Raw genomic sequence first — 24,482 nt, 5'->3', positions numbered from 1 at the left:
TACTTTTCTCAACTAATTTAAGAACACTGGCTTCTTCATTGAAGGTAGAAGGTAGTAGTGTCTATGCAATTTCTTTTTAGTCTTAATAATTGGCTTTTGGGTATGCTGTTACGCCATGGAGGATAGTAACAACTTGTTAAGTCGATAAAGGTGTTTGTGTGAACCTTTTTAAAGTAAGTGAGAGTTTTAAGGAATTAATTTCAACATAGATTTCAAGGACTAAAAAAATAATTGAATTCTTCATACTGTTAGAGCTAAGTTTGATGCCACAGGTATTATAAAATCAAGCAGCTAGTCACGCAGTCTGCATTTACAAACATTAATGAAAAAAATGTGCTGTTCTGAAGAGCTCAGGGAATTCAAGCATGGCACTGTGATAATATGCCACCATTGCAATAAGTCAGTTCATGCCTCTTAGATATTTCATGGTCAAGTGGCATTATTGGAAAGTGAAAGTGTTTAGGAACAGCAGCAACTCATCCACAAAGCGGAATACCATGTAAAGTAAGAAAGTTGGGTCACCAAGTGCTGAAATGCATGGTGTGTAAAGGTTGACAACGCTCTGTGAATCCATAGCTAAAGATCTTCCACTGGCATTAATTTCAGCACAAAAACTATGCGGTGGGAGCTTCATGGAATGAGTTTCCATGTCCAAGCAGCTACATGCAAGCCTCACATCACCAAGTACAATGCCAAGTGTCAATTCGAGTGATGACACTGGACTCTGGGGCAGTTGAGTTCTGTGGAGTGACAAATCACGCTTCTCTGTTTGACAGTCTGATAGGTGAGTCTGGGTTTGGAAGATGTAAGGAGAACGTGACCTACCTGACTGCATTCTGCCAAGTGTAAAGTTTGGTGGAAGAGGGATAATGGTATGGAACTGTTCTTCAGGGGTTGGTCTAGTTGCCCTTACTTACAGTAAAGAGAAATTTCAATGCTTCAGCATACCAAGACATTTTGGACAATGCTCTGCTTCCAACTTTGTGGGAACAATTTGGGGAAGTCTGTTCCAGCATGACTGTGCCCCAGTGCTCAAAGCTAGGTCCATGAAGACATGGTTGGAATAATTTGGTATGGTGTGGAAGTACTTGACTGGCATGCACAGAGCCCTGACCCCAACATTTTGGATGAAGAGGAACGGAGATTGCAGAGTCCAACATCAGTGCCTACCCTCACAAATGCTCATTTGGATGAATGGGCAAACTATCTCACGGAAACACTCGAAAATCTTATGGATAGCCTTCTCAGAAGAATGGTTATAGCTGCAAAGGGGGGACCTACTACATATTAATGTCTATGTTTTAGAATCCCATGTCATAAAAATCCCTGTTGGTGTAATGGTGTCCGAATACTTTTGTTCAAATACTGTGTAGACATTTATTTTCAAAAGCAGTAATGCTGTATGCTTTAATAGAGTTATAGCTCCCTCTATCTGCAAATAGTGTGATAGCAAAAATAAATCTTAAAGATGTTTACTCTTTTTAACGAACTATAAGGAAAACTAATTAAGGCAAACTAGTTTAAGTAATTAATAAATATGATCTAGTGAAAAAATATGAAATTAAAGAACTGTCACCTAAACATTTTTTATTTAAATATAGTAATCCTTTTATCAAGTTTTTGTAAAACAAAAGAGAAAAACACATGCTCTATCTTTAGTTTATTACAGAATCCTTCAGCCATATACATACACCTTGGGTCAGACAGTGTTTGAAAACTGACAGTCTTTATGGTTTAGCTGCACAAAAACAGGGAAAACTGTCTGACCCAAAGTGTATGTATAAACAGCTGAAGGATCCTGTCATATACTGTTTTTTTTCCTTCAAATTGTTTTAACTTAATATTCATGTAAAAAATAAAATAATCTTTTCCTTTCAAAAAGGATTACTACATAGTTTTGAAGTGACAGTTGTCCATTACATATCTTATGATAATCTGCATGTACATCAGATGGCCAAAAATGTATAAGCATGGTTTCTAATTAGAGCATTTGACCATTTGTGTGACACCCAATCATACAGTGTACATATATTGGCAAATGGAAGGCTTGTGCTAATTCAGTGCCTTTTAACATGTAAACTTTACAAGATTCTGTCACTGCGCCCACCGGCTGCACTTAGGTACAGCGCGGCCAAGGTACCAGGTGAGTGCGTTCCGATGTGGCACTTTCCTTTGAGGTCCGTGGGAATGCCGCCGATAGTGCTCTGATTTACCATAGCGGCAGCCACGTCTAAAAGCAATTGAGATGCTGCCTGGTGGAGTATTTTATGACACAGTTGTTCCACTCATGTGACTGCCTCGGCCAATCAGAGCCTTTTTTTTAAGGATATTTAAACTAATTTTGAATATTTCTCAGTGCCCGGTCATGGTTTCCTGTTGGTTACTGGAGAGCGCTTTATTTGTATTGATTCTTGTCTATTTTGACATTGGCTTGTACTTTGACTTTTCTGATGTCTGTATCCCTTAATCTGTAGCTTGTCTAATGTTTATATACCTTCTATTTCCTTGACTTCGGCCTGTCCTGTATTTTTCTATTTTTAACATTAAATCCGGCCATTCTAATGTCTGGTAATAAGTTTTAGGATTTCTGGTTTACATTATATTTAATTAACTGAACTATCTAATGAATGTTACGAATTAGACTAACCTGACAGTTGCCACCCTTGTAACAAGTCAGTTTCTCAGATTTTTGCTTTCGCCAGTTGTAAGTGCTTTTAGCACCTTAACCACTACGGTTCATCATAGTATGTTATGCTGCCGAATTGGTGTAGTGGCTCTTCCCAGTTATTTGTAAATCGTGAGCCCATCCTTAAGTTTCTATTCTTTTCTTTGAGAGATCCAAATTAACTAGAATGTACATCCAATCTTTTACATATGCTACATGAACATCTAGTGTTCCTTCAAGCAAGCAATTTCTGATAAAGTGCAGTCTTGTGTATCGGTCACTGTTTGCCTTTACCACACGGTTTGTAGATTCTACCTTATGTGTTTTTTTTCCCCCAAGGATTACTGTTAACAGTCTTTCAAACCCTTTTAAGACATTGCAGTTACTTTATAAACTGTCCTAATGCAGTACTTGCTGCCTCTGTCCTTAAGGATTACATTTCTTCACTGTCACTAAGCTTTAACACAGAAGTCTGGTATGTCTTCCTGACATTTGTTTGAGTTCTAAATAGAATTTGTCTGTTTTACATCCTTTTTTCTTAACCTACTACTAATTGCTCTACATAAGTCTCTGTTGCTGCTACATATTTCCTGGATATTCATCAACTGTCATGGAAGGTCTACATTTGCAACTCTTCAACAAGGAGTGTCAGGAATCTACTCCTCTCTAGTCAAAACTGTCTCGACAGTAAAAGAGCCTTGAGACATAACTTGGGTTTTATATGAGCCTTCAGTAACTGACTTGAAGCTACTCCTGTTTCTATGGATGCACCAATTGTGTATAACAATATATAGGGCAGAGAAAAATGTCTAGGGTGCTGAGCTTTTGTAGAAGACATTTTTGTAAAAGGATGTTGGGGATCATTTAGACCGGGGATGGCAAACCTTTTCAACCATGGTTGCCCACACTGCACTTCAAAAGCAACTTTTTTTTCCATCTCAAAGTGCAAACAGTGCAATTAAACAAAACCAGATCTCAGTTTTGTGTGTGCTGGGTGTTTATTTTACTTTAACTGTATTAATAAAATAAAATAGAAAACATTTTGCACCTCTCCTGCTTACCCTTTTTGCAGGGGTGGGGCTATCTCACATGGTGGTGCAGTGGGGTTTAATAATATATACTTGATGGTTCAGTAGTCCTTACAGAGGTGCAGAGTACTGTAGCCGTTGCTGCAACGCTAGAGTAGTGGGAGTATGAGCGCAGTAGTTAATTTAGTTTTTTTAGTTGCTTCTGAATTACACCGCAAAAAGGGAGTTTGGGGGCACACTCAGAACCAGGGGTGGATTTACCACAAGGCCATCGATGCCATGGCCTAGGGGCAGCATTGTCGGTTTTGGTTTCCCCAAGCAAATAGGAGGCTCTTCCTCATCTGTAGCATTGACATGAACTACCACGGCAACACTGATTCATTTCACGGCACCAGTCGGAAGGAGCCATCTGCACCCACTGGGGGTGCAGACATACTGCATTTACCACCAGACCACAATATTCCCCCTCCCTAGCCTAAGGTAAGCCTCAGCCCCTGTCACCTGAGTATAGCCCCCATCATTCCATTATAACTTCCCTGTTACACCACTATAGATTTGGTCAGCACTCTACAGCCCCTGTCATCCGACTATGCCTCCTATCCCATTCCACAATAGTCCATATCCTCCCACTAAAGCCTCTTTCCCTTTTTATAGCCCATCACCCCACTATCCTTCCACCACTACAGCCCCTGCCACCCCACTATAGCCCCTATCCTCCCTCTACAGCCCTAATTCTCCCACAACAGGCCCTATCCTCCCCACTAAATCCTTTATAATCCCACTACAGCCTCCCCCATCCCCCCCCCCCCCCCCCCCCCGACATGCGACCCCACAAACGTATGTTTTTGGTATTTTTTTTAACCAGTTTCAGTAAAACTGGCATTTTGTATGAGAGAGAGTGAGAGTGAGAGTGTGAGTGTGTGTGTGTGTATATATATATATTAACTCCATTTTATAAATCTGCACCCCTTTTCAGATCATACCATGGCACTTTGACAAACACAAACAATTATACACTGGGAAAGGTATCTTTTTTTTCAATTTGTTTTTTTTAACTTCTTCCAGGAATATCATCACATGTTCAAGATTCAATTCAGTGGGACATCAAAGGATAAAGCACTGGAAAACTGTGAAAGATGCATTGAGAAGCTGAAGGTTTACTTACCTGTGCAGGTATCGGAAGCTCACTTGAGTATGATAAAACACTGCATGAATGAGATAAATGTGAAAGAACAACCCAGCGAATATTGTATACCCTTTAAAGGGACACAACAGGCAACAACTGCTCTCTATAATTTAATGTATTATTTAGAAAATTTATTAAAATATGCAAAACAATAAAATTAAAGGAAAAAAAATAGATATATATATTTATATATATATACACACACACATACACTAGCCTTAAGAGTTCCTGTATCTGAGAGGATATGCACTCCCTGACTTAAGAAAATCAGGAGCATCTAATTCAACTTCAGCTTGATAAGCAGTTTATTCCCAGCAGCATTTTAACTCATCTCATAGGGTCTTAGGGAAATACTCAAAGGTTTATACCAGCCATGAGTTACTGTTATCAGTCTATATGTAGTCTGGTTCAGTTTTGTGGCCTGGAATGAGTGCAGTGATCTCTTGACCCGCTGTGTTTTCTGTGTGTGTGACTTTTGTTGTGCATTTTTAGTTATCATCCACACTCAGCAGGTTGATAACCTTTACAATGGTAGAGAGTTATTATGGTGCTTAGAGTGATCCTTTAATTTCAATTGGAGGGCAGTTATGCATGTAAAAGAGGCTGAAGGTAGAAAATGATTGTACTTGTAAAAGTTTGGGCATTTTAACATTCAGAGCAGCTTTCATTGTGTAACATGTGATGATATTATTTATACTTTTCAGAACGAATCAACTGAAGAACAATTAATGAGTGTTTCAGAGGAAAGAATACCTGTGACACATCTTGTACAAGTATGTTCCTTTACCCTCTTATGTAGTCCTAAAACAGTGGCATGATTAGCAGTTTCTGGGTGGAAATAAGGAAGTGAGACAGAAGTATAATTTTGTTAATCTGTAACATTTATCTTTTTCTGCCTTTATGGTTTATTATGTTAAATGAGACTATTCAGTTTGTTCATATTTTGTTGAGGATATTTGTTTGTTCAGGTGTACAACCCACCAGGTGTTGGTCTCAAGCAAGGTCTTCAAACATGAGAAAGCGTGATTCCCGTCAGGTTAGCAAAAATAGAGAACCTGAGAATTCTGAAAATGGGCAAAAAGCCCAGGAAACTCAATAGTGTGCCCTTCAGTTAATCCCCGCTCGCGTCTCAAAATTTCATTGCTCTTTTGTCCCATTATGGGTGGGATCAGTCTAAGATGCATAGGATAAAAACATACAATTGAACAATGCTGTATATATAAGACACCAGTGAAAAAAATATATTAAGCAAAGGGACACAAAAAAATATATTCATATCTACCCTTTACACCCTTACAAATGAACTCATGGTCTTCACAAATATAGCAAAAAACATATCTACAGATAAATATAAACAATATATAGAGCAATATTGTATTTACACCAAGGGTACACTGTAGTGTTGACGTTTGCACTAATTGTTTTCTTTTTGTCCTTATGTGGTCAAGTAAACTAGAGGCGACAGAAGATACGGTATGCCATATATTGGGTGATACACCTACAATTAATTTACCATTTGTCAGTGCATTTGTACAGTTTACACCTGGTGTATATACAATATGGCCCTATATATGAATTACATGCGTGGATTTTATTACTCATTCAAGATATTTGGCAATTTGTTCATTTGTGTTTTAAGAAGGACTAACCCAAAATTCAGATGAATATACATTTACCCAAATGTCCCATGTTTTTTTAGTCATACTCAAGACAATACATATGTATACATGTATAACTGTTTTGTAAAGATCTCACTCTTTATATCCACAGTCTGTGTTAAACCCTCAGGAAAAGGACTTGCAGGCTGCCGATCCACCCCCTGCTTTGAGTTCTGATGAGCTAGGGGCCTTTATTAAAATATGTCTATTGGATCAACACTTTCCTGCATTTGTTGAAGCTGTAGAAAAAGAGCTGCACAAACTCACAGAACGCGAACAGTGCAAGGAATCAGAAAGACAATCACAGCACAAATAAATAGTGTATGGATTTTTATGTATTTTATGTTTATCAACAGGTGTTTTAATTGCACACATTATTACACTTCAAATACACAATCCACAGGCTCATGCAACTAGAAGGCCCCTCGATACTTTTCCCCATAAAAGATATTACAGTAGTGATAGACTGACACATTTACATCTAGTTGCATAGAATAGAACCATGCTATGAACAACAATTCCAGATCTTTTTAAAAGAACCCAAAAGAAAACACAAACCCTCTTCAAAACAAAGAAAAATATATATAACTTATAAAAAAAATTGCTTGCATGAATGTACAGTTTTGACATAACAGTGCAAAAGGATTCAATAATATACATGTTTGAACCAATGTTCAGTTATAAAGCATCCCACCTAATATATATATATTTTAGACAGAAGTATCTGAACTAGTGCTAGTTGCACTGATAAACCCATAAACAGATTATTTTGCCTCCCTCTTGGTCAGAACGTGAAATAGTAGGAATGGTCAGCTCCTATTACATGGCTTCTAAACAGTTAACCTTTCAGTTTAAAGGATAGACAAGTGTGACCTGTAGCAACAAACCTTGCCCTTTTTTGGGCATTACCATCAAATTTACTACAGTGAGTACTGGTTTTCTCAGAAAGGATGCGTGATATTCCAGCTGAAAATTAGAAGGGTTTGAACATATTTTGCTTGTGCATTTAAATAATTTTGTTGAGTTGTGCTACACTTCAATCTCTAGAAGTCAGGCTTTGCACCTCTCTAGAAGACACAACTAATTCAACAGTATCACTCCTATAGTAGCATGTGCCATGCCGATGGAATGACTGCTTCACTGACCTCCCAAGTCAACAATAGTTCTTTAAAAAAAAAATCTGTGCCTTATATTTTATATATGTGGGGGGAAAAAAAATATTTATTTGGGCTGAAGCTTTAGATGTTTTGTTTTTAAGGGAATTTTTGCACAGCTGAATTAAGAACATTAAAAATTAAGACCAAACACATACAAATAAAAATACATAATATTGCATGCACGACTTGCCCTTAACCCCGAATCCCCCCTCCCGCTTCTTTTTTGGAAGGCTTGAATAGGTCTATATAGACTAAGTGGACTTTTTTTTTTTTTAAAGTAATTATAAATCAGCCACAGCACATAAAGCTGCATATGCATTCTATTATTGAAATCCCATCCACTCTGTCGCCTTGGAGGCTATATAAGGCATGCTTTTAAGAAAGTTTTGTACCCTCAATCCCATAAAAGTAAAACAAAAAAACACACAAAAAAGGAATATTGAAGAAATCCGCAGTTCAACTTCAGCAGCTCCAGCTCTTCGAGAGGAGGATGGGTTGTGGTATGACAGAGTCCATGAAGTACTAAACAGTAGGAAGGGGGGAAAAATAAAGGACAATGTTATCCCAAATGGCAGCAATCCATACAGAATTTCAGGGTAAGACTGTGTCACAATTTAGTGCCAGCAAGCATAAATTAAAAAAGCAGATTATTATTGTGGCAACAACATCCAACATTGTAAAACAGTGTATCTTAACAAATAAATGAAAACTAAGCACTCAATAATTACATAATGAGTATTAAAGATTCAAATACATTTTCTAAAACCAAAATAATATCTTTAAAGGAACACTCCAAGCACTATAACTATAGCCTGCTGTAATGGATACAGTACCAGGGGTGTTCTGCAGCCCTCCTAGAGTAATCTATCAAATTGTTTAAAAGGACACTAGAGTCACTGAGCAACAACAGATTAATATAGTTGTTCTTGTGTCTATAGCCTGTCCCTGTAAAATTTTGAATGTAAACAGGCTTTTCAAAGAAAAGTCACCATGCATATTACTGCCTAGTAACACCTCTAGTGGCCTCTGATGAGGCAGATCGTAGCACCACAAAACGTGTGACTGATTTCAGTGTTGATTGAGCAGGCAGAGCGCAAACCTACCCACGTGGTTATTGCATACCAAGCTAGACAGTGGTGGAGATCCGTAATCCGTTTGTTGCAGCACCTTTAGTTGGTATAGCTGCCTGGACACACTGCAAGAACACCATGATTTCACTTCCCACTGAGAGCAAGCATCGGGTAGGGGTGAAAGCACCGGCTAACACTGAAGGCTGTGCTTCCAAGTAAGTGAACTCACCTACTTTTTCATTTTGTGAGCTGCTCAGAGTTTTTCCACATATACTTACTAATTGTTTGGAGGTTTTGGGATTTATATACTTTACCAAATGGTAGCACATTACAGACACAAGTTCCCTATAAGGGAAGAACCCCATGATGCTTGGACTTGGTCATGCATTTATATTGAAATATCATACATGCGTGCTTGGGCATTTCTTCAGTAGTGCTATGCAAATGGTTAAAGGGACACTAAGCACAAAAGAGAACTTTAGCTTAATGTAGTGGTTTTGATGTACAGATTATACCGCTGCACTCTGACTGCTGAATTTTGTTGCCATTTAGGAGTTAAATCACTTTGTTTATGCAGCCCATGCAACATCTTCCCTGGCCTGATTACCACAGGCTCCCTATTCACTTCCTGAAACAAACAGAGGTCTAATTTTTAAAGGAAACTGCCAGTGCTGTTTTAGCTTATGCTCTTTGAAAGAGCATACATTTCGGTTTATACATTGTGCTAGCTGTTTTGCCAACATATGTATAGTTTGGGAGAAATGCCTATTTGAAAATAGGTAATTCTCCTACCAGTAAAACAAATCTTCAGCATCAACTTTATGCTGAAGAATTGACTGACATGGGTGAGCAGAAAATACCCTGCACAGGCAGCCCTTCCATGCATAGGAACCACATTGCATGCTGTTAAAATTTACATAACAGGTATACTAGAGCTTGCACAGTGGTGTGTTTAAATCTGATTTTTTTATTTACAGTCCTGTTAAAGGTTGAAGTGGTCTGTGTGCAGTGTCCCAGGTAGGGATCGACCGATATTGATTTTTTTTTTTTTTTAGAACCGATACTGATAATCTGTGAACTTTCAGGCCGATAGCCGATAACTTACCAATATTCTGTACATTTACCATTTTGAAAAAATAAGCTATTTCTAAAGGTAAATGTACAAAATATACATGCCACATGTAGTGGATGCAGTGTGTTTAGACATGGGAGCTGTCTGTGTTTGTGTAGTGCAGGGGTAGGCAACCTTCGGCTCTACAGATGTTTTGGACTACATCTCCCATAATGCTTTTACAGCCATATTGCTGGCAAAGCATCAAGGGAGATGTAGTCCACAACATCTGTAGAGCCGAAGGTTGCCTACCCCTGGTGTAGTGGATGCAGTGTGTATTTGTGTAGTGTGTATATAATGAATGCAGAGTGTGTTTGTGTAGTGTATATAGTGAATGCAGGTAGTGTGTATATAATGAATGCAGTGTGTTTGTGTAGTGTGTGTATAGTGAATGCAGGTAGTGTGTATATAATGAATGCAGTGTGTGTGTTTGTGTAGTGTGTCTATATAATGAATGCAGAGAGTATGTGTTTGTGTAGTGTGTGTATAGTGAATGCAGTGTGTGTGTTTCTGTAGGTATGTAATTTGGGGGAGGAGGGGGGCTTTTTTATTTTAATCTATTTTTTTAATATATATATATATATATATTTTTATTTTTTTTCCCCCTCCCTGCTTCTTACTTGGCCAGGGAGGGGGGATATGGCATTCCATGGTGGCCCGGTGGCATAGATTGTGGGGGCTCAGCAAGCTCTTACTTACCTTCCCTTTAGCTCCCCTGTCTAAATCTCGCAGCCAGCGTGCCGCGCGGAGCACTGCCATGGTAATCCGTGGCAACGCTCTGTCGGCCCCGGGACTCGCAAGATTTATACAGGGGAGCTGCTGGGAAGTTAAGTAAGAGCTTGCTGCGGGCCCTACAATGGTAATTATAGCAGTTTTATATATAACTGCAATAATTATCTGCTAAGGTTAACCCCACCACAGCCACTAGAGGGACTTCTGAGCCATTAGGCGACTTTTGGTCTTCTAACTGACTGGATGTCCTCACGCTATGCATGGGGACATCCAGTGTCACCCAAATGCCCACTGGTCTCCTAATTGACTGGACGTCCTCATGCTATGCATTGGGACGTCCAGTGTCACCCGAATCCCCATAAGAAATATTGTATAATGCTTTCCTATGTAGAAATCCTAAAGAGAGCGCGGCCATATGCCTAAGGTCTCCCCCACCAGCTGATGTTGGCAGAGGAGGAGGAAGGTATAGTGCCAGGAAAACAACTTTGTTTTCCTGGCACTACAGTTTCCTTTTAATTGTGTGCAGCAACCTCCTTTGTGTGATTTTGTGATTGTGATTTGTGTGAAGTTCAATTAATAGAGCAGGAGGTAACAACATGTCACAGAGCAGTGTGTTTACTTTAACAGGGTTATTTACTAAGATAATTCAAACTGAATTTCGCATTTAAAGTCATAATAGTGAAAATAAAACAATTCTCTATGTCAGCTATGCTTTGAGTTCAGCTACTTTGACCTTAAATATAAAATTTACTTTGAATTCTCAATGTCATACTTTACCAAGAGACATGCATTGATTCAACGCATCTCATAGAGATGCTGATTGGCGCGGAGTTTTGCCGTACATGCCAATAGCTTTCCAATGCTCTCCTATGGGAAAGCATTAGATTGGCTGAGATCATTAGGGTCAGCCGCGACAAGACAGGGGTAATGTGGGCAAAAGGGTAAGTAAAAACACATTTTTACTGCTGCCAGGGTGGCAAGGGACCTACATAGTGGGTTAAACACTATAGTGTCAGGAATGCTTGGTCGTGTTCCTGAAACTATATTGTCCCTTTAAAGGTAAGCTGAAGCCAAGTACCTCCTGGCACCATAACAACTTTATCAAGATAGGATATGGGAGGGGGCACATATGCTTGAAGGCGGTCTTCTTGAAATATACTTTTTATTTTTTTGCTTGTACTATTTACTAAACAAGGCATTCACCACAACTTGCACACTTTTCTTACGTGTTGGCAGTTGATTTAGTATAGGATGCTCCATGAATTAAAAAAAGCCTCATATAAATTAATAATGTACTTTTTATTTTGTGGAGAAATGTTGACATATTCTTCTCTACTTGGTCGTGGTTCAATAAGATTCAACTATATTAATGCAAGGGACATTGACATTTAAATGCCTTGAAAAGATTTACCTTGATATGTGTACATGTCTTATATAGATTATGGAAAATTAATTTAAAAATGTCTTTGGATAGCAGCTGCTTTTTGAAGACCCTACTTGTTGATTGGTGCACATTGTTTCCTCTTAGGAGAAACTAAGCAGCCTAGTTTTGCACACCTTACCTGTGGGTGGTGGTGTGTGTGTGTGTGTGTATATATATATATATATATATACATACATATACATACATAACATAGATTGTGACGGCAGATAAGAACCATTCGGCCCATCTAGTCTGCCCAATTCGCCGGCTCATATATACATACATACATACATATATATATACACATACACACATATATATATATACACATATACATATACACATACACATACATATATATATATATAGACATATACACAGACATATATATACACACATACACATATATATATATACACACATATATACATACATACATATACACACACATATATATATATATATATATAACTTTTTCAAAGTTTGATATTCCTTTACATTGTTTTGAGAAATGTTCTTATTATGGCAGCCCAAGCAGAGGTGCTAGGTGCCAGTAATGTGCCATGGTTTGTCCTATAACTTAAGAAGAATCTGAATAAAATAAAAGGGATAGCTTTCTTAAAGTTACTCCCAAAGTGTTACTCCAACCACCATGACCACTTCAGTGTGGTGAAGTAAATTGACCATGGTGGTAGAAGTATAACTGTGCAGTGGTTCTGCAAGGGGAAGCTAGCTTTCCCCTCCCACACTCCTTCCCTATGGGGGTTCCTTCTGCAGTTAAAAAAGTAAAAATGGGAGCAATCCTCCAGTAATGCACACATGCAATCTGAGCCGGCGAATTGGTCCAAAAATTGGTCATTGGTCACGCTAGCGCCGTGTGGTATCACGACTGTGCGTGGATGAGCAGCGCCGTAAGCTTCACCTACCACTGGTTTTTATGTAAGTTAAAATGTTTTGCAGATTATTATGGGTGAAGGGCCCAATAGACATGTCCCATAGGGCATTTAGAATGTATATTAATTATTTTTTTATTCAGGACCCAAGAAACCCTTTGAAAACAAAATACAAATTGTTCCTGCATGAATAGACTAGTCATATTTCAGTGTATATTTTAGGAAATTACTTACAGCGCTGGTTAGTTTGTGTTTCGCTGTCTCAAATTTTTATCTTTGTGATTGTTTGTGGAATTACTCTTCCTAAAAAAAAAAAAAAGGTAAAATTATGAGCACACATATAATATTCATACCAAAAAAATGGCTTCAATTGGAATATTCAAATAATGAGAGCCTTTTCATAATAACTAGCATCATAGCTTAAGTGTAAAATTCTAGCCAGGTCATTCACTAATATTCAGAACATTAGAATAACTATGTGCATATTATCTTTTGTGTTGACTAGAGCATACGTGACATGACCCCTATAAGATCACCACTAATGTGTTTTACAAATTCACAAAATAAGCAATGTTATTATTTTAAACACTTACATTCTGATAAATAGAAAACAGGGCAATATTCTATTTAAATAAGATCATTTAAAATAAGAGATATATTATAAGTGGTTTTCATTCAAGTATGGGCTTTACTGATTTGTGGTGAATTTCACATTTCAGGCAATAGCCAAAATAGAGGAAGTCTAAGTTAGCTATCAATTCAAACAGCTACTGCCCTTTAATTCAGCTGAAGTTAGTCACTTCTTTATAACTGGATAAAACATTTATATATAAAAAAAACGTTTTAATTCATGTTAAAGATTTAGTAAATGGCATCACAAAAAAAGTGCAAACAAGGCGAAACGAGCAAAAATTGCCAATGAAGAGATGAAAACATTATTTATCTACCACCCAAAATGTACTGAATTTATCAAGTCTGTTCTACACTTTTTATGTGGTACTTGTTTTCGATGCTTTATGGAAGAGGGAGACTGGATCTTACCTATGACAAACGAGATCATATGACATGTATCAGGTGGTGTCTGCTCCATCATCTGTGAGGCCAACCAAACTACTGTCACAGTATTCAATATACTCAAGTAGGTTTTAATGTACTAATACAGCTACGTGTCAGCAGACTGCTTGCTCCCAGATTTAGTGGCTGGATGTGTGAAGGAGAATTCTCCATTTAAAGTTTTTGACAGTACTCCTGGACAAGCCCCACAAAGTTAGTTTTACAGATGTGTTAATCAACGTAATATTGGTGTGACTATTTTTACCCGAATGTACCATTTACTTACATTGGTCCGGCTGGTTCATCATCTGTATCAAGCATATCCAAGGAGAGGAAAAGAAAAACAAAAGAGGGAAACCAATTGTTAGTATTGCATAATGACTTGTGATCCACTTTACGTGGAGACTTCACATTCACTTGAACTGGACAGCAACTTTTTAAATGATTGGTTATGTCATTTATAATGAAATTTAAGCCTGGTTTCAACCATGAAGGACTGCAACTTTAGTGGACAGATTGTTGCCATTTATTGAAACTATCGTGTCCCCCTAGTTCCAGTGGTTCACTCTGAGAATATTAATGACAAGACAAATCCAACATTTCAGTTGTAAAATCCTGCTGGTTGTTTTCTTGCAGTGGGGTTGTGGGTGTGATAATGGTGACAGCGGTTGCAGGTGACCTGTTTTGGTTTACAGGCTCTGTTCTATGGAACCCAATCTATGCATCAGTTCTTAAAACTAAAGGTCATTAGAGATAGATGCTCTGTTTACTATGTATATTGGCCCAAAGGGGTATAACTTTTACAATCATATAAAAACTAATTCTCTTAACAATCCCACTCACTTTTCCCCCGCCAGACTTCAGCTACTTTTCTGTCAGGCCACGTGTACCTGCAGAGCTTTTGGCATTTCAGAGGTACCCCCTATTCTTATTTATATATCCCCAGGCTAACACCTCTTTCCCTAATTAAGGGTTTTTGTTTTAAGCTAATGTTTTTGAATCCATACTACATTGCTGGTAGTTCTACTTGTGTAATGATTTGGGGGATTTTCACTGAAGTCTTAAAGAAATCTACAGCAGGATTCCACAAGGAGACCGGTGCACATGAAGCATAAAAGATGGAGAGTTTACAGTCTCTAAAAACAAGTGTTGGCACCTGCATGAGCATGGGAGTAATATGATGACAGGATCAGTATTACTCCCTCTACCTGAAACGCATGGACAAAGTCAACAGGTAGCCAAAAATAATAAAATACCATTGGAAAAAAAAAAAATGTAAAAGAAAAACTGCACAAATTAACAACTGCAAAACAGTCAACAAATCTTTGCCCACAGATGTCTACCAAAATTAGCAAAATGCATTTTGAAATAGGACAGAAAAGTCAGACTGGGGAGGGCTACAACGTGCTTTGTTAACGCACAGGAAAATTACAATTGCACAAAGGGCCTGGAACACACAGCAACCAATTCCATATTTACACACACAGGCAAAAATCCAAACCATTCAATGGCAAGGGAAACGTTACTCATCAAGGGAGGGGTATGGGGAAGGTACTTAGAACTTACAAAGGTTTAGAATTAAAACACATATTGAACATTTAAGTTTGATATGGTATGGTACCACTAAATGTACTTCAAAGCTACCCTTTCTTGCCTCTTCCTCACCCAACTACCTTAGTTCCCACAAAACACCAGCACTGTGCCAATAAGAGTACATATACTATAAAACCAAGAACCCCCATAGAATACATTCAGATTTTAAGGATGTCCTTGTAAAATTCAGTCATGTTAACACACATATTGTCAACAAGGAGATCCTAAAAATTAAACAAGATGTTGACATTTAAGAATTATTTGAAAGATCCTTTTCTAGAATGTATTTCTTTGCAAAGGCGCTGGACTGTTGTAAGAACAGCCACTGATATAGGGATGCTGAGGAATATGACAAAAGATATGTATCTCGTCCAAATAGGCATTGGTATGGGTAGATAGGTGAAAGAAATGATAAGCGTGTAAATGAAATTTGCTTTTCCATACTAAATGAAAAAACCTGATTAATACAAGTTAAAATGCTTCATATTTAAAGTATGTTATATTAAAAAAAACTGAAATATGGCATAGAACTATTCAGTGGATTTAATAATATTCTGAATACAAAGTATACATGGGTCCTAACTGTCATGTCATATTTAAAAAACAACATTCGTAAGGAATCATCGTCCTCTGATGGCATAAAACGCCGTCGTGGTCACATCTATTTTTGTCATTCAACAAAAAATTCTGACAAAATAAAATTTCAAGGAAATGTATCTTTAAACGTCAAGCTAAATGAGACATGGGGCTACTGCTGCTACAAATATTTAAATAAAGCTGCGTTCCATACAGCTAATTAAATAGTGATTGAATGTAACAATCCAAGCACCATATACATTGCAGCCTGCTATAGTGGTTACAGTGCCAGGCATGCCATACCGTACCATCAAAATTTATAATACTACATTAAATCAGTTTGATGGGTTACCTGGCTCCAGCTGGGTGCCTGCAGCCACATACCCAGTTTGCAGGATCTGTCTAACTCAACTGAGCCAAGCACGGCCAAGCAACTAGGCTTTTGGTCCCGGAGCATCAGCTGAGCGATCTCAGCCAATGAGCATGGTATGTAACAGCTATGCTAAGCCCATAAAGCCATTCAGGTTATCCTGCTGGAGAAAACCAGATGTGATGCAAGTGCCCGGGAGACCCAGATAAGTTGTCACAACCTTCTAAAATTGCTCTGAGAAAATTCTCTAGATAATTCCAGAGATCTCCTGGCACCATAACCATGAAGGAGGTCTGTCTGTTGCAGTTATAGTGCCTGGAGTAGACAAAAATATTGTGATAATATGTTTGCTTAGACAGGCTCACTGGACAACCCTGCAATTTTGCTGATTGTGGTATGTCAGACATTTTTGCTTCTGTGACGTTCAGTATAAAAGTGATACGCTGGAATGATATCCTGCTTAATTTGGGCCTTCAGCTAGAGCTGAACTGCAGTGATGCCCTACAGATACCCTGATGTGACTATTCTGCTTAGATGAGTAATAATGAGAAGAGGACAGGCAGAGATCCTGAGTGACGTGAGAAGGAGGGAAGAGAGAGAGGAAGTGGAAGTTAGAGGAACTTTATTAAAGAACAAAGCATTCTATTTGTAATAGGAACAAAAAGAAAAACACCCCAGCAAACTGAAAATTTGTTCTGAAAAGTGGATGAGGGAAAACTCCTGAGTGTTCACATTATGGGCTTGAGCAATCCCAACAACGGAAGCGAGATTAGACAAACTGGAAAAGCATGCAGAACTCTCACTTACCACCATAATATTTAGGGTTTGATGCAATTGAAGGGAAAAAAAAACAAAACAAGAAAAAAAAGAAAAAAACAAACAAAAAAGATCACAGTAACCAACAAATATTATTTGAGAGACTGCTGCCCTGGATTCCCCCTCCCCACCATGAAAATAACAACATCCCTTGGGAGAAAGAAAGAAAAAAAAAAACAGGCACAGTATCTGATCCGATCTATGCTGCAGAAGAGAAGGCAAGCATAATGTAAGGTGGAAAGGAAGCAATGGTGAAAGGAAGAGCTGGTTATACAGGCAGTGCACACTGACCAGGAGGATATCCACTATACCCACTATCTTGCAACCTTTCAAATGCCAGCAAGTACTGCATCCTGTTCAAATAGGTAAGCTTGTGAGTCAACTCTAAATACATACACACACACACCCATACACACCATATATTTCAAGAAATATGAAAGTTAAAGGCCATACATCTTTATTTTAACTATGGAACATGCTGTAAATAACGTCACTAGTAAAACAGAATTATACTTTGTTTTCTTCACCATTAGTGGTTAACTACCGTGGGAGAAGAATACAACCCACTCATTTCTCCTTGAGTTCTCAATATGAGCTCCCATTGATGTCAATGGTCAGTAAAATTACACTTCTGCCAATGGGAGCTCACATTACAGTGGATAAAAAGCACGCTCATTATATCCTACATGCAGCTTATAAACCAATACTTAATAACTAAAATATGGCAGCACTAGAAAACAGGCATGAAAATGGAGATTAAGCCTGGTGAGCTGTCTGATGCTTTCTCTGACTCTATAGTCAATGAAAGAAAGTCATCAGTGGCTTGTTAGGAATGAAAGTTGATAACACACTAAGTGTTGCAGAAAAATTCAGGATCTGCCCTACGTTCTTTTACAAATGGCAGCCTCTACAGTTGGGCATCCACGGCACGACATATTGCATAACTTGGAGCACCAGCATGCAATTAGTGGGTCGTGCACAGTTCGATAACAGACAATCCTGGACATGCTCTGCTGCTTGGAGGTCCCATGGACCAGAGTCAAGCAGCAAATTTTACTGCACCCAACGGGCTGTGCAACAGGAGCCAGGCATGATGGCAGAATGGGAACCAAAGCATCTAATGCAGAGATGCCTAATCTTAGAATCCAAGAGGTCGATGAATGACATTTTCTATGACACATTGCCAGCGTTAAGGCAGTCTGACCATGGTGGGAAATGTCCTCAAACAATTGGATTACCAAGTTTAGCCATCATTTCTAAGGTTAAGGGGGAGGTCATTGAGCCTTTTTTTCCTATTGGCAGGTTATAACAAAATAAGTAGGAGAAATTAAGCTTAACAAGGTAGAACAAACATATTAGCCTTGCTGAAGGGTTTGAAAAGCACTGCTGTGACCGAAAAGCTTTAATGCAATAACAGAAAATATTGAAGTTTATGCTACTGGAAAGGCCTTACTGCCAAGGATTTAGTTAACCACTTGCATGAAGCGGCACATTACACTTCTTACTACTAAGCCTTTAGAATGTGCAATCTCCAACATGCAACCTATCTACACAGACTTCAAGAAATCCACAGAGGGAGGAAGTTAGAAACGTCTACCATTCAGAAGGCAATAGCATCAGAAAAAAAAAGTGTTTCCCCCCCCCAAAAAAAACCATCCAGTTAGTTGCTTCTTTGCAAAGCACAAACTCTTTATTAGATCAGCAGTGGTTTCATGCCTGCAGCAAGACGGCACCTTAGCTCGGCCTGGATAAAACTCATACAAACCTCTAAGTCAGAAACAAGGATAGGAGTAAATAACCTATTATGAAGTTTTCCAAAGCACAAATCTTACAGAAGATCATTGGGGACTGGCACTTACCTGAAATGCTCGGAGAAAGAAAACAGTTTGTGAGTGTTTTAGACCAGAAATTCAATGTGTTTTATTTTTATGGTATTTAATTAATGAACCTATCACTAGATCAAATGATAGCCCTTAGATCATTCTGCATCGTTAAAGTGTGGTCAGTTCTGTTACCTTTTATCCATACTCTAAGATGGTTAACTCTTAAAAGAACATGGTCCGGACTCCCAGCAAGCCACCACTTAAATGATCCTCTATGTGAAACAGGTGTGTTCCCGACTAAAGATGACTCTACTTTGCCTTGCAATGATCATCTACATGACTAGAATCACAGGGGACCTGACTGGATTCCTTTAACATATGGTCTGAAAGAATCAACCTTACAAGGAAATAAGGAAGATTGGATTTTAGACCTTCATCATTTTCACATTCAGTCAGAGAATAGCTGCTCCTTTCATCCACAAGTTGATGATTTTATATAAATGCTGTTTTTCATATAAGAACAATGAACAATAAAAATCTACAACAGCATGACAGATATTGGTTTTCAAAATGCTTAATTCGACCCAACATAATTCCTCTTAATTCTCAATTAATATTAAATGTATTTGTTAATCAAGTTATTTTGTCTGTGGGGGGGAGGGGGAGAACTAAAGAAATATGTTCCCTTGAATCTTGAACAAGAAACCTCCATGTTCCATACAGTATGACATATGTAGGCTCAGCATCATCACTCATTAAGTGTCAATGGTGTTATAATAATCATCTTCTGCAACACCATGTCTCCTCCTCCTTCAGAATGAGAGGATGTGCAGAAACATCACTTCCTAACGGAGGCAGCCAAGCAGTTGTACACATTCACTGAATTAGGCTTGCACCGAGTGAGCAGCCAAAGCATTGTCACAATGTAAAAGTGCGTGGATGGCTCTATGTGAAAGTGGTGCTATCCCATGCCTTCAGTTGAAGGAGGAATTACATTTAAAAAAATAAATTTTCAGAGGTGGATTCCTAGCACCATAACTGTTACATTATGCTGTTCTGGTTATGGTACGTGGAAGTGTCTGTTTAAATCAGTGGCAGTCAACCTTTTTCTACCTACCACCCACTAATGCATCTTTCTTGATGGAAACATCTTCTTACCGCCCACCAGTTTTCGCGCAAGTGCAGAATATTTTTTAGAAAGGAGGGTGTTTTTAAAAAAAAAAAAAAAAATGTACGTACATTTATCTTTTTATTTCTACTTAATGCATGTTTATACTGTTTTTAACTTTATAAAGTTTAATGAGAAAACAATAAAGTAAATAGAAATTACCCTTACTAGTGATTAATGAGATCCTTGAGGCTGATGCTGCGAGACTAAATATTTGATATCTGGTTTGATTTTCGTAAGGAACAAAACCAAGGTCTCCTCTTTCGGTCATATTCAGACGACTTCTCTGCTTGCGCATAATAAGATTTCTCATCTGTGCATCAGCTCCCCCTCCTCAATTCCCCTGCCACCCTTTTTTTTCTATTTTTTAACCTTCCTTGTAGCAATGCCCAGTAGGAAGGCTGAGCTAGGTAGCCCACTTACTATAGCCCACTATAACAGACAGGCACACATACATACATACAGACACACATACAAAGACACATCCAGACACATCCATACAAACAGACAGGCACACATACATACAGACACACACAAGACACATACATACAAACAGACAAGCACACACACACACATACAAACAGACAAGCACACACACACACATACAAACAGACAGGCACACAAACACACACATACAAAGACACACGCATAAGACATACATACACACATACAGACAGACACAAGACACAAGACACACATACAAAGACAAGACAAACATACATACACACATATATACAGACAGACACACACAACATACATACATAGGCACATACACACACATACATACATACATACATACAAAGACAAACCCACAAGACATACATACAAAGACACATACACACAAAATATTTTAGTCACCCTCCTGTTTCCTACCTTTTAGGTGCAGGAGTGTGACTTTCCCTGGGGTGGTGGCTCAGGTGGATAGGAGTCAGAGTTCTTACTCTGACTCCATGGTCTTCCTCCCGCGCGTCTGTGTGTTAGCTGGGAGGAGTGACGTGCAGTCACTTCCTCCCAGCGTGTGATGTAATAACAGGGGGCCCGCGGTACCCGGTCGCAGGGGTACCGCCGGCTCGCATCCTCCCTCCCACCCACCCAATCTCTAAAATTGAGGAAATCCCAACCGCCCACCTGGAATCCTGAAACGCCCGTTAGTGGACGGTAGGGACCAGGTTGACGACCCATGGTTTAAATAAACATATAGTGCTTTATTTGACTATGTACAAGCTGCAATAATCCATACTTTATCACTAAAAGCAAACTTTACATAATTATGTTAATTTTATTTTTAAAATAATAATTTTCTTTAATAAATAGTATATAATCATCTAAAGATTCAATAGATATATACAGTATATTCATTTGTGTTATTAAGGGAAAGCTATCATGATTTTTAAAAATAATAGAGGTTTGCTTTTCTTTCACTGTTGTTCTCAAGAATCATATTTCAGAGTTATTTCCGTGCACCGTTTAAGATTTTATATTAAATTTAGATTTTAGCTTTTAAATGTTAGCAATGTATTTTTTGCCTCACCAGAGGAAGTGCGTGTTATACCACAGGAATCAGAAGAAATACATCCTGAGATCTTAAATCTTAAGGATTAAGCACCTTAATGACTGTATGTTGTCATGGCAATCGGTTCTTGAAAGATCATATTCTAAAATGGAATGTCCCAGTCAATTAATGACTACAAGACCATTCTGAACTGCCGATTCTAAATGTGGAGGACATTATATGATGACACATGGTCCATTGTTTGGATATGCACAATGCCAAAGTATGTGACACCATCTGCTATTCCATGGAAGTGACTATAGTCGCTCTCAGTAGGACTGTTGCAAGAGGCAGGTTAATCCTGGCATGAAAATATTGGCGCTCCTGCAGAACAGCAATATTTTCAACTTCAAGGTTAAAACGGGGCACGCATTGAGATGAAGTGGTCTGGGTATATATTCCTGTTAGTGATCTTGGTGCTATTTAGATGTGCACGTCCACCCAGATGTAGTAAAATAAGGCATTTTACTCATCTTAGACCATCAGCACACTTTTTTCACCATAGACACCACTCCACACCTGGCTGAGATCATCAATATCTCAATGCTCTCAGCCAATATAATGCTTCCCAATTGAGGAAACACAGTTTTTACTTTCACTGTCCCAAAAACCTGTGCACATCGGATAACTGCTATACATATGTCTTCACATGTACTGTATTTGACACTAGCCAGGATTTTAAATACAATGATATTCTGGTTATTGTAGTCAGGCTATCTGAATACAGTTTTGTGAGAGATTTAATAACAATCTATAATCATAGATGCTCATTTTCAAGGGCAAAAGAAGAGGATATCAATGCATCAGTTGAGAAGGCTGGGCTGGCTAGTGAATCTTTTTTCCTATGGGTAAAAGGGAACTGCATATTTTTAATGTATATAATTAATTGTTGAAAACATGCTTTTAATTTTTTTTTTTCATAAATATAGCCTAAACTATGCAGATTATCTTTCATTAGCGGCAGAACTGGGCTCTGTAGCTCATGATATATTGCCTTCCTTTTGCCCAGCACTTACTTGCTTTTTACAGTTGGACACTGTCCAATTAAACACTTCTCATGGAGAGGCACTGAGCACAAATCCCCAGTCCAAAGCTTCTTATATGGTTGGCTAGTTTTATTCAGATTTTGAGATTCATATAAAAAAATAATAATAATCACGTTTTAGTGCTGTTCAAGTGCCACTGTTAAATGGATTATTTGGGTCCATTAAAATGAGTACTTGCTACATAAAGCTATTGTGAATAAAAATTCTGTTAACTACTGGATGAGATTGACTGTATTCCACATGAATGTATTACAGGCCCAGCTAACAAGAAAAGGCATTTAAAAGGAAGTTAAAAAAAAACATTGCAACTGCAGCTCTCTAGACCGGTCTATCAAAAAGCCCAAAGCAATAGGTTGCCATTGTTAGGTGCAGCATGTGCAAAGTTTGGTTTTGGATTTTTGCATCCGGATACGCTCAAATCCAGACCACATCCCAACTCATTGAGGGAGCTGCTCTGTAAAATCCAAGCATTGTTAAATCATGTGAACAATGTCCAGATTTTGCATTCGCACCATTCCCAGATAGCCCTGGATTATTTCTGCTAGTGTGGCCCAAGGGCTTTGACTTTAATAAATAACCCTGCAATAAATAAATAGATGAATAAATAAATAAGATTTAAAATACATCCCTTTTTTCTAAGTAATACATTATTATTTTGTTGTTTAGTCATATAAAGCACAACCACGCTGTTTTTTGTTCCTAGCCCAGTTTATATTCTATACACAGAAGCGGTCTTGCTACATTTTAGATGTAAGTCTTTCTATCTGCGTTTAGTCTCACATATATCCCACTGCCTTTTCCCCTATTCTATTTTATTAGTTTATTCCTTTATATGGTTTAGTAACTGGTAGCAGAAGTTTGGCATTTGAAAAGTAAAGCTCATAACAACTCCCCATTCTTACCGTCTGGTACTTCATCCGGCCTCTTGCGTTTCTCGTAGACCACAATGATGACAGCCAAAATTACTATTTCTGCCACAATTCCCAGGAAAGGCCAAAGTGGGGCTAGGTGGCTGCGCACACGTAAGATGATGCTGCTGTTTGCGGACCCAACAGAATTGGTAGCATTACAAGCATATACACCAGGGTCTTCACTAATGTCCAGGTTTATGATCCTCAACTCTGTGTAGTTCTCTTTACTAGTAATGAATATGCGTCCACTCCCATTATTTATCTCCTGCAAAGTGAAACAGAATGGCCTGTTTAGCAACATTAACAAACAAGTGCTACAGTGTCAGTTTATATAGTGGTTCTTCAAAACATTTAACTCCTTAAGGACACAACTTCTGGGATAAAAGGGAATCATGACGTAATATTTCCGTCATGTGTGCTTAAGGGGTTAAAGGGACACTGTAAATTGAAGTGGTCTGGGTGATGTTTCCCTTTTGCACTTTGTGCTAAATGTAAAATATTACAGTTCCAGAGAAACTGCAATGTTTACATTGCTGCTCTAAGTCTGCCCTCTGTGGCTGTCTAACAGACAGCCACTAGAGGGCTTCCGGAATCCAAATGGACTTTTGGTCCGTTATCGGACACTGGACCTGTTTCTCACAGACCTCCAGC

The 24,482-nt window shown here is 38.4% G+C and overlaps 2 protein-coding genes across 4 annotated transcripts in view; one reads left to right on the top strand and one right to left on the bottom strand.

Moving 5' to 3' along the window:
- Positions 1–6,879, top strand: part of REC114 (REC114 meiotic recombination protein) — a 64,783-nt gene extending 57,904 nt beyond the window's left edge. The window contains exons 3-5 of the mRNA XM_063446361.1: positions 4,759–4,866; positions 5,584–5,652; positions 6,650–6,879. Coding sequence (XP_063302431.1) covers positions 4,759–4,866; positions 5,584–5,652; positions 6,650–6,853 — 381 coding nt within the window. The 3' untranslated portion in view covers positions 6,854–6,879. The remainder of the gene's footprint in view (positions 1–4,758; positions 4,867–5,583; positions 5,653–6,649) is intronic.
- A 1-nt stretch (position 6,880) lies between these two features.
- NPTN (neuroplastin) overlaps positions 6,881–24,482 on the bottom strand; it is a 61,017-nt gene continuing 43,415 nt past the window's right edge. The window contains exons 6-9 of one of the 3 annotated variants that reach the window (XM_063449356.1): positions 23,823–24,096; positions 14,263–14,284; positions 13,158–13,226; positions 6,881–8,216 (exon numbers count right to left, since the gene is read on the bottom strand). In XM_063449356.1, coding sequence (XP_063305426.1) covers positions 13,166–13,226; positions 14,263–14,284; positions 23,823–24,096 — 357 coding nt within the window. In that variant the 3' untranslated portion in view covers positions 6,881–8,216; positions 13,158–13,165. Of the gene's footprint in view, positions 8,217–13,157; positions 13,227–14,262; positions 14,285–23,806; positions 24,097–24,482 lie in introns of all 3 variants that reach the window. The other 2 variants (XM_063449357.1, XM_063449358.1) reach the window with 2 other exon arrangements.

Source organism: Pelobates fuscus, chromosome 3, assembly GCF_036172605.1.
Source record: "Pelobates fuscus isolate aPelFus1 chromosome 3, aPelFus1.pri, whole genome shotgun sequence".
In the NCBI taxonomy this organism is placed as follows: Eukaryota; Metazoa; Chordata; class Amphibia; order Anura; family Pelobatidae; genus Pelobates; species Pelobates fuscus.
This window is presented reverse-complemented; position numbering and strand designations above follow the sequence as displayed.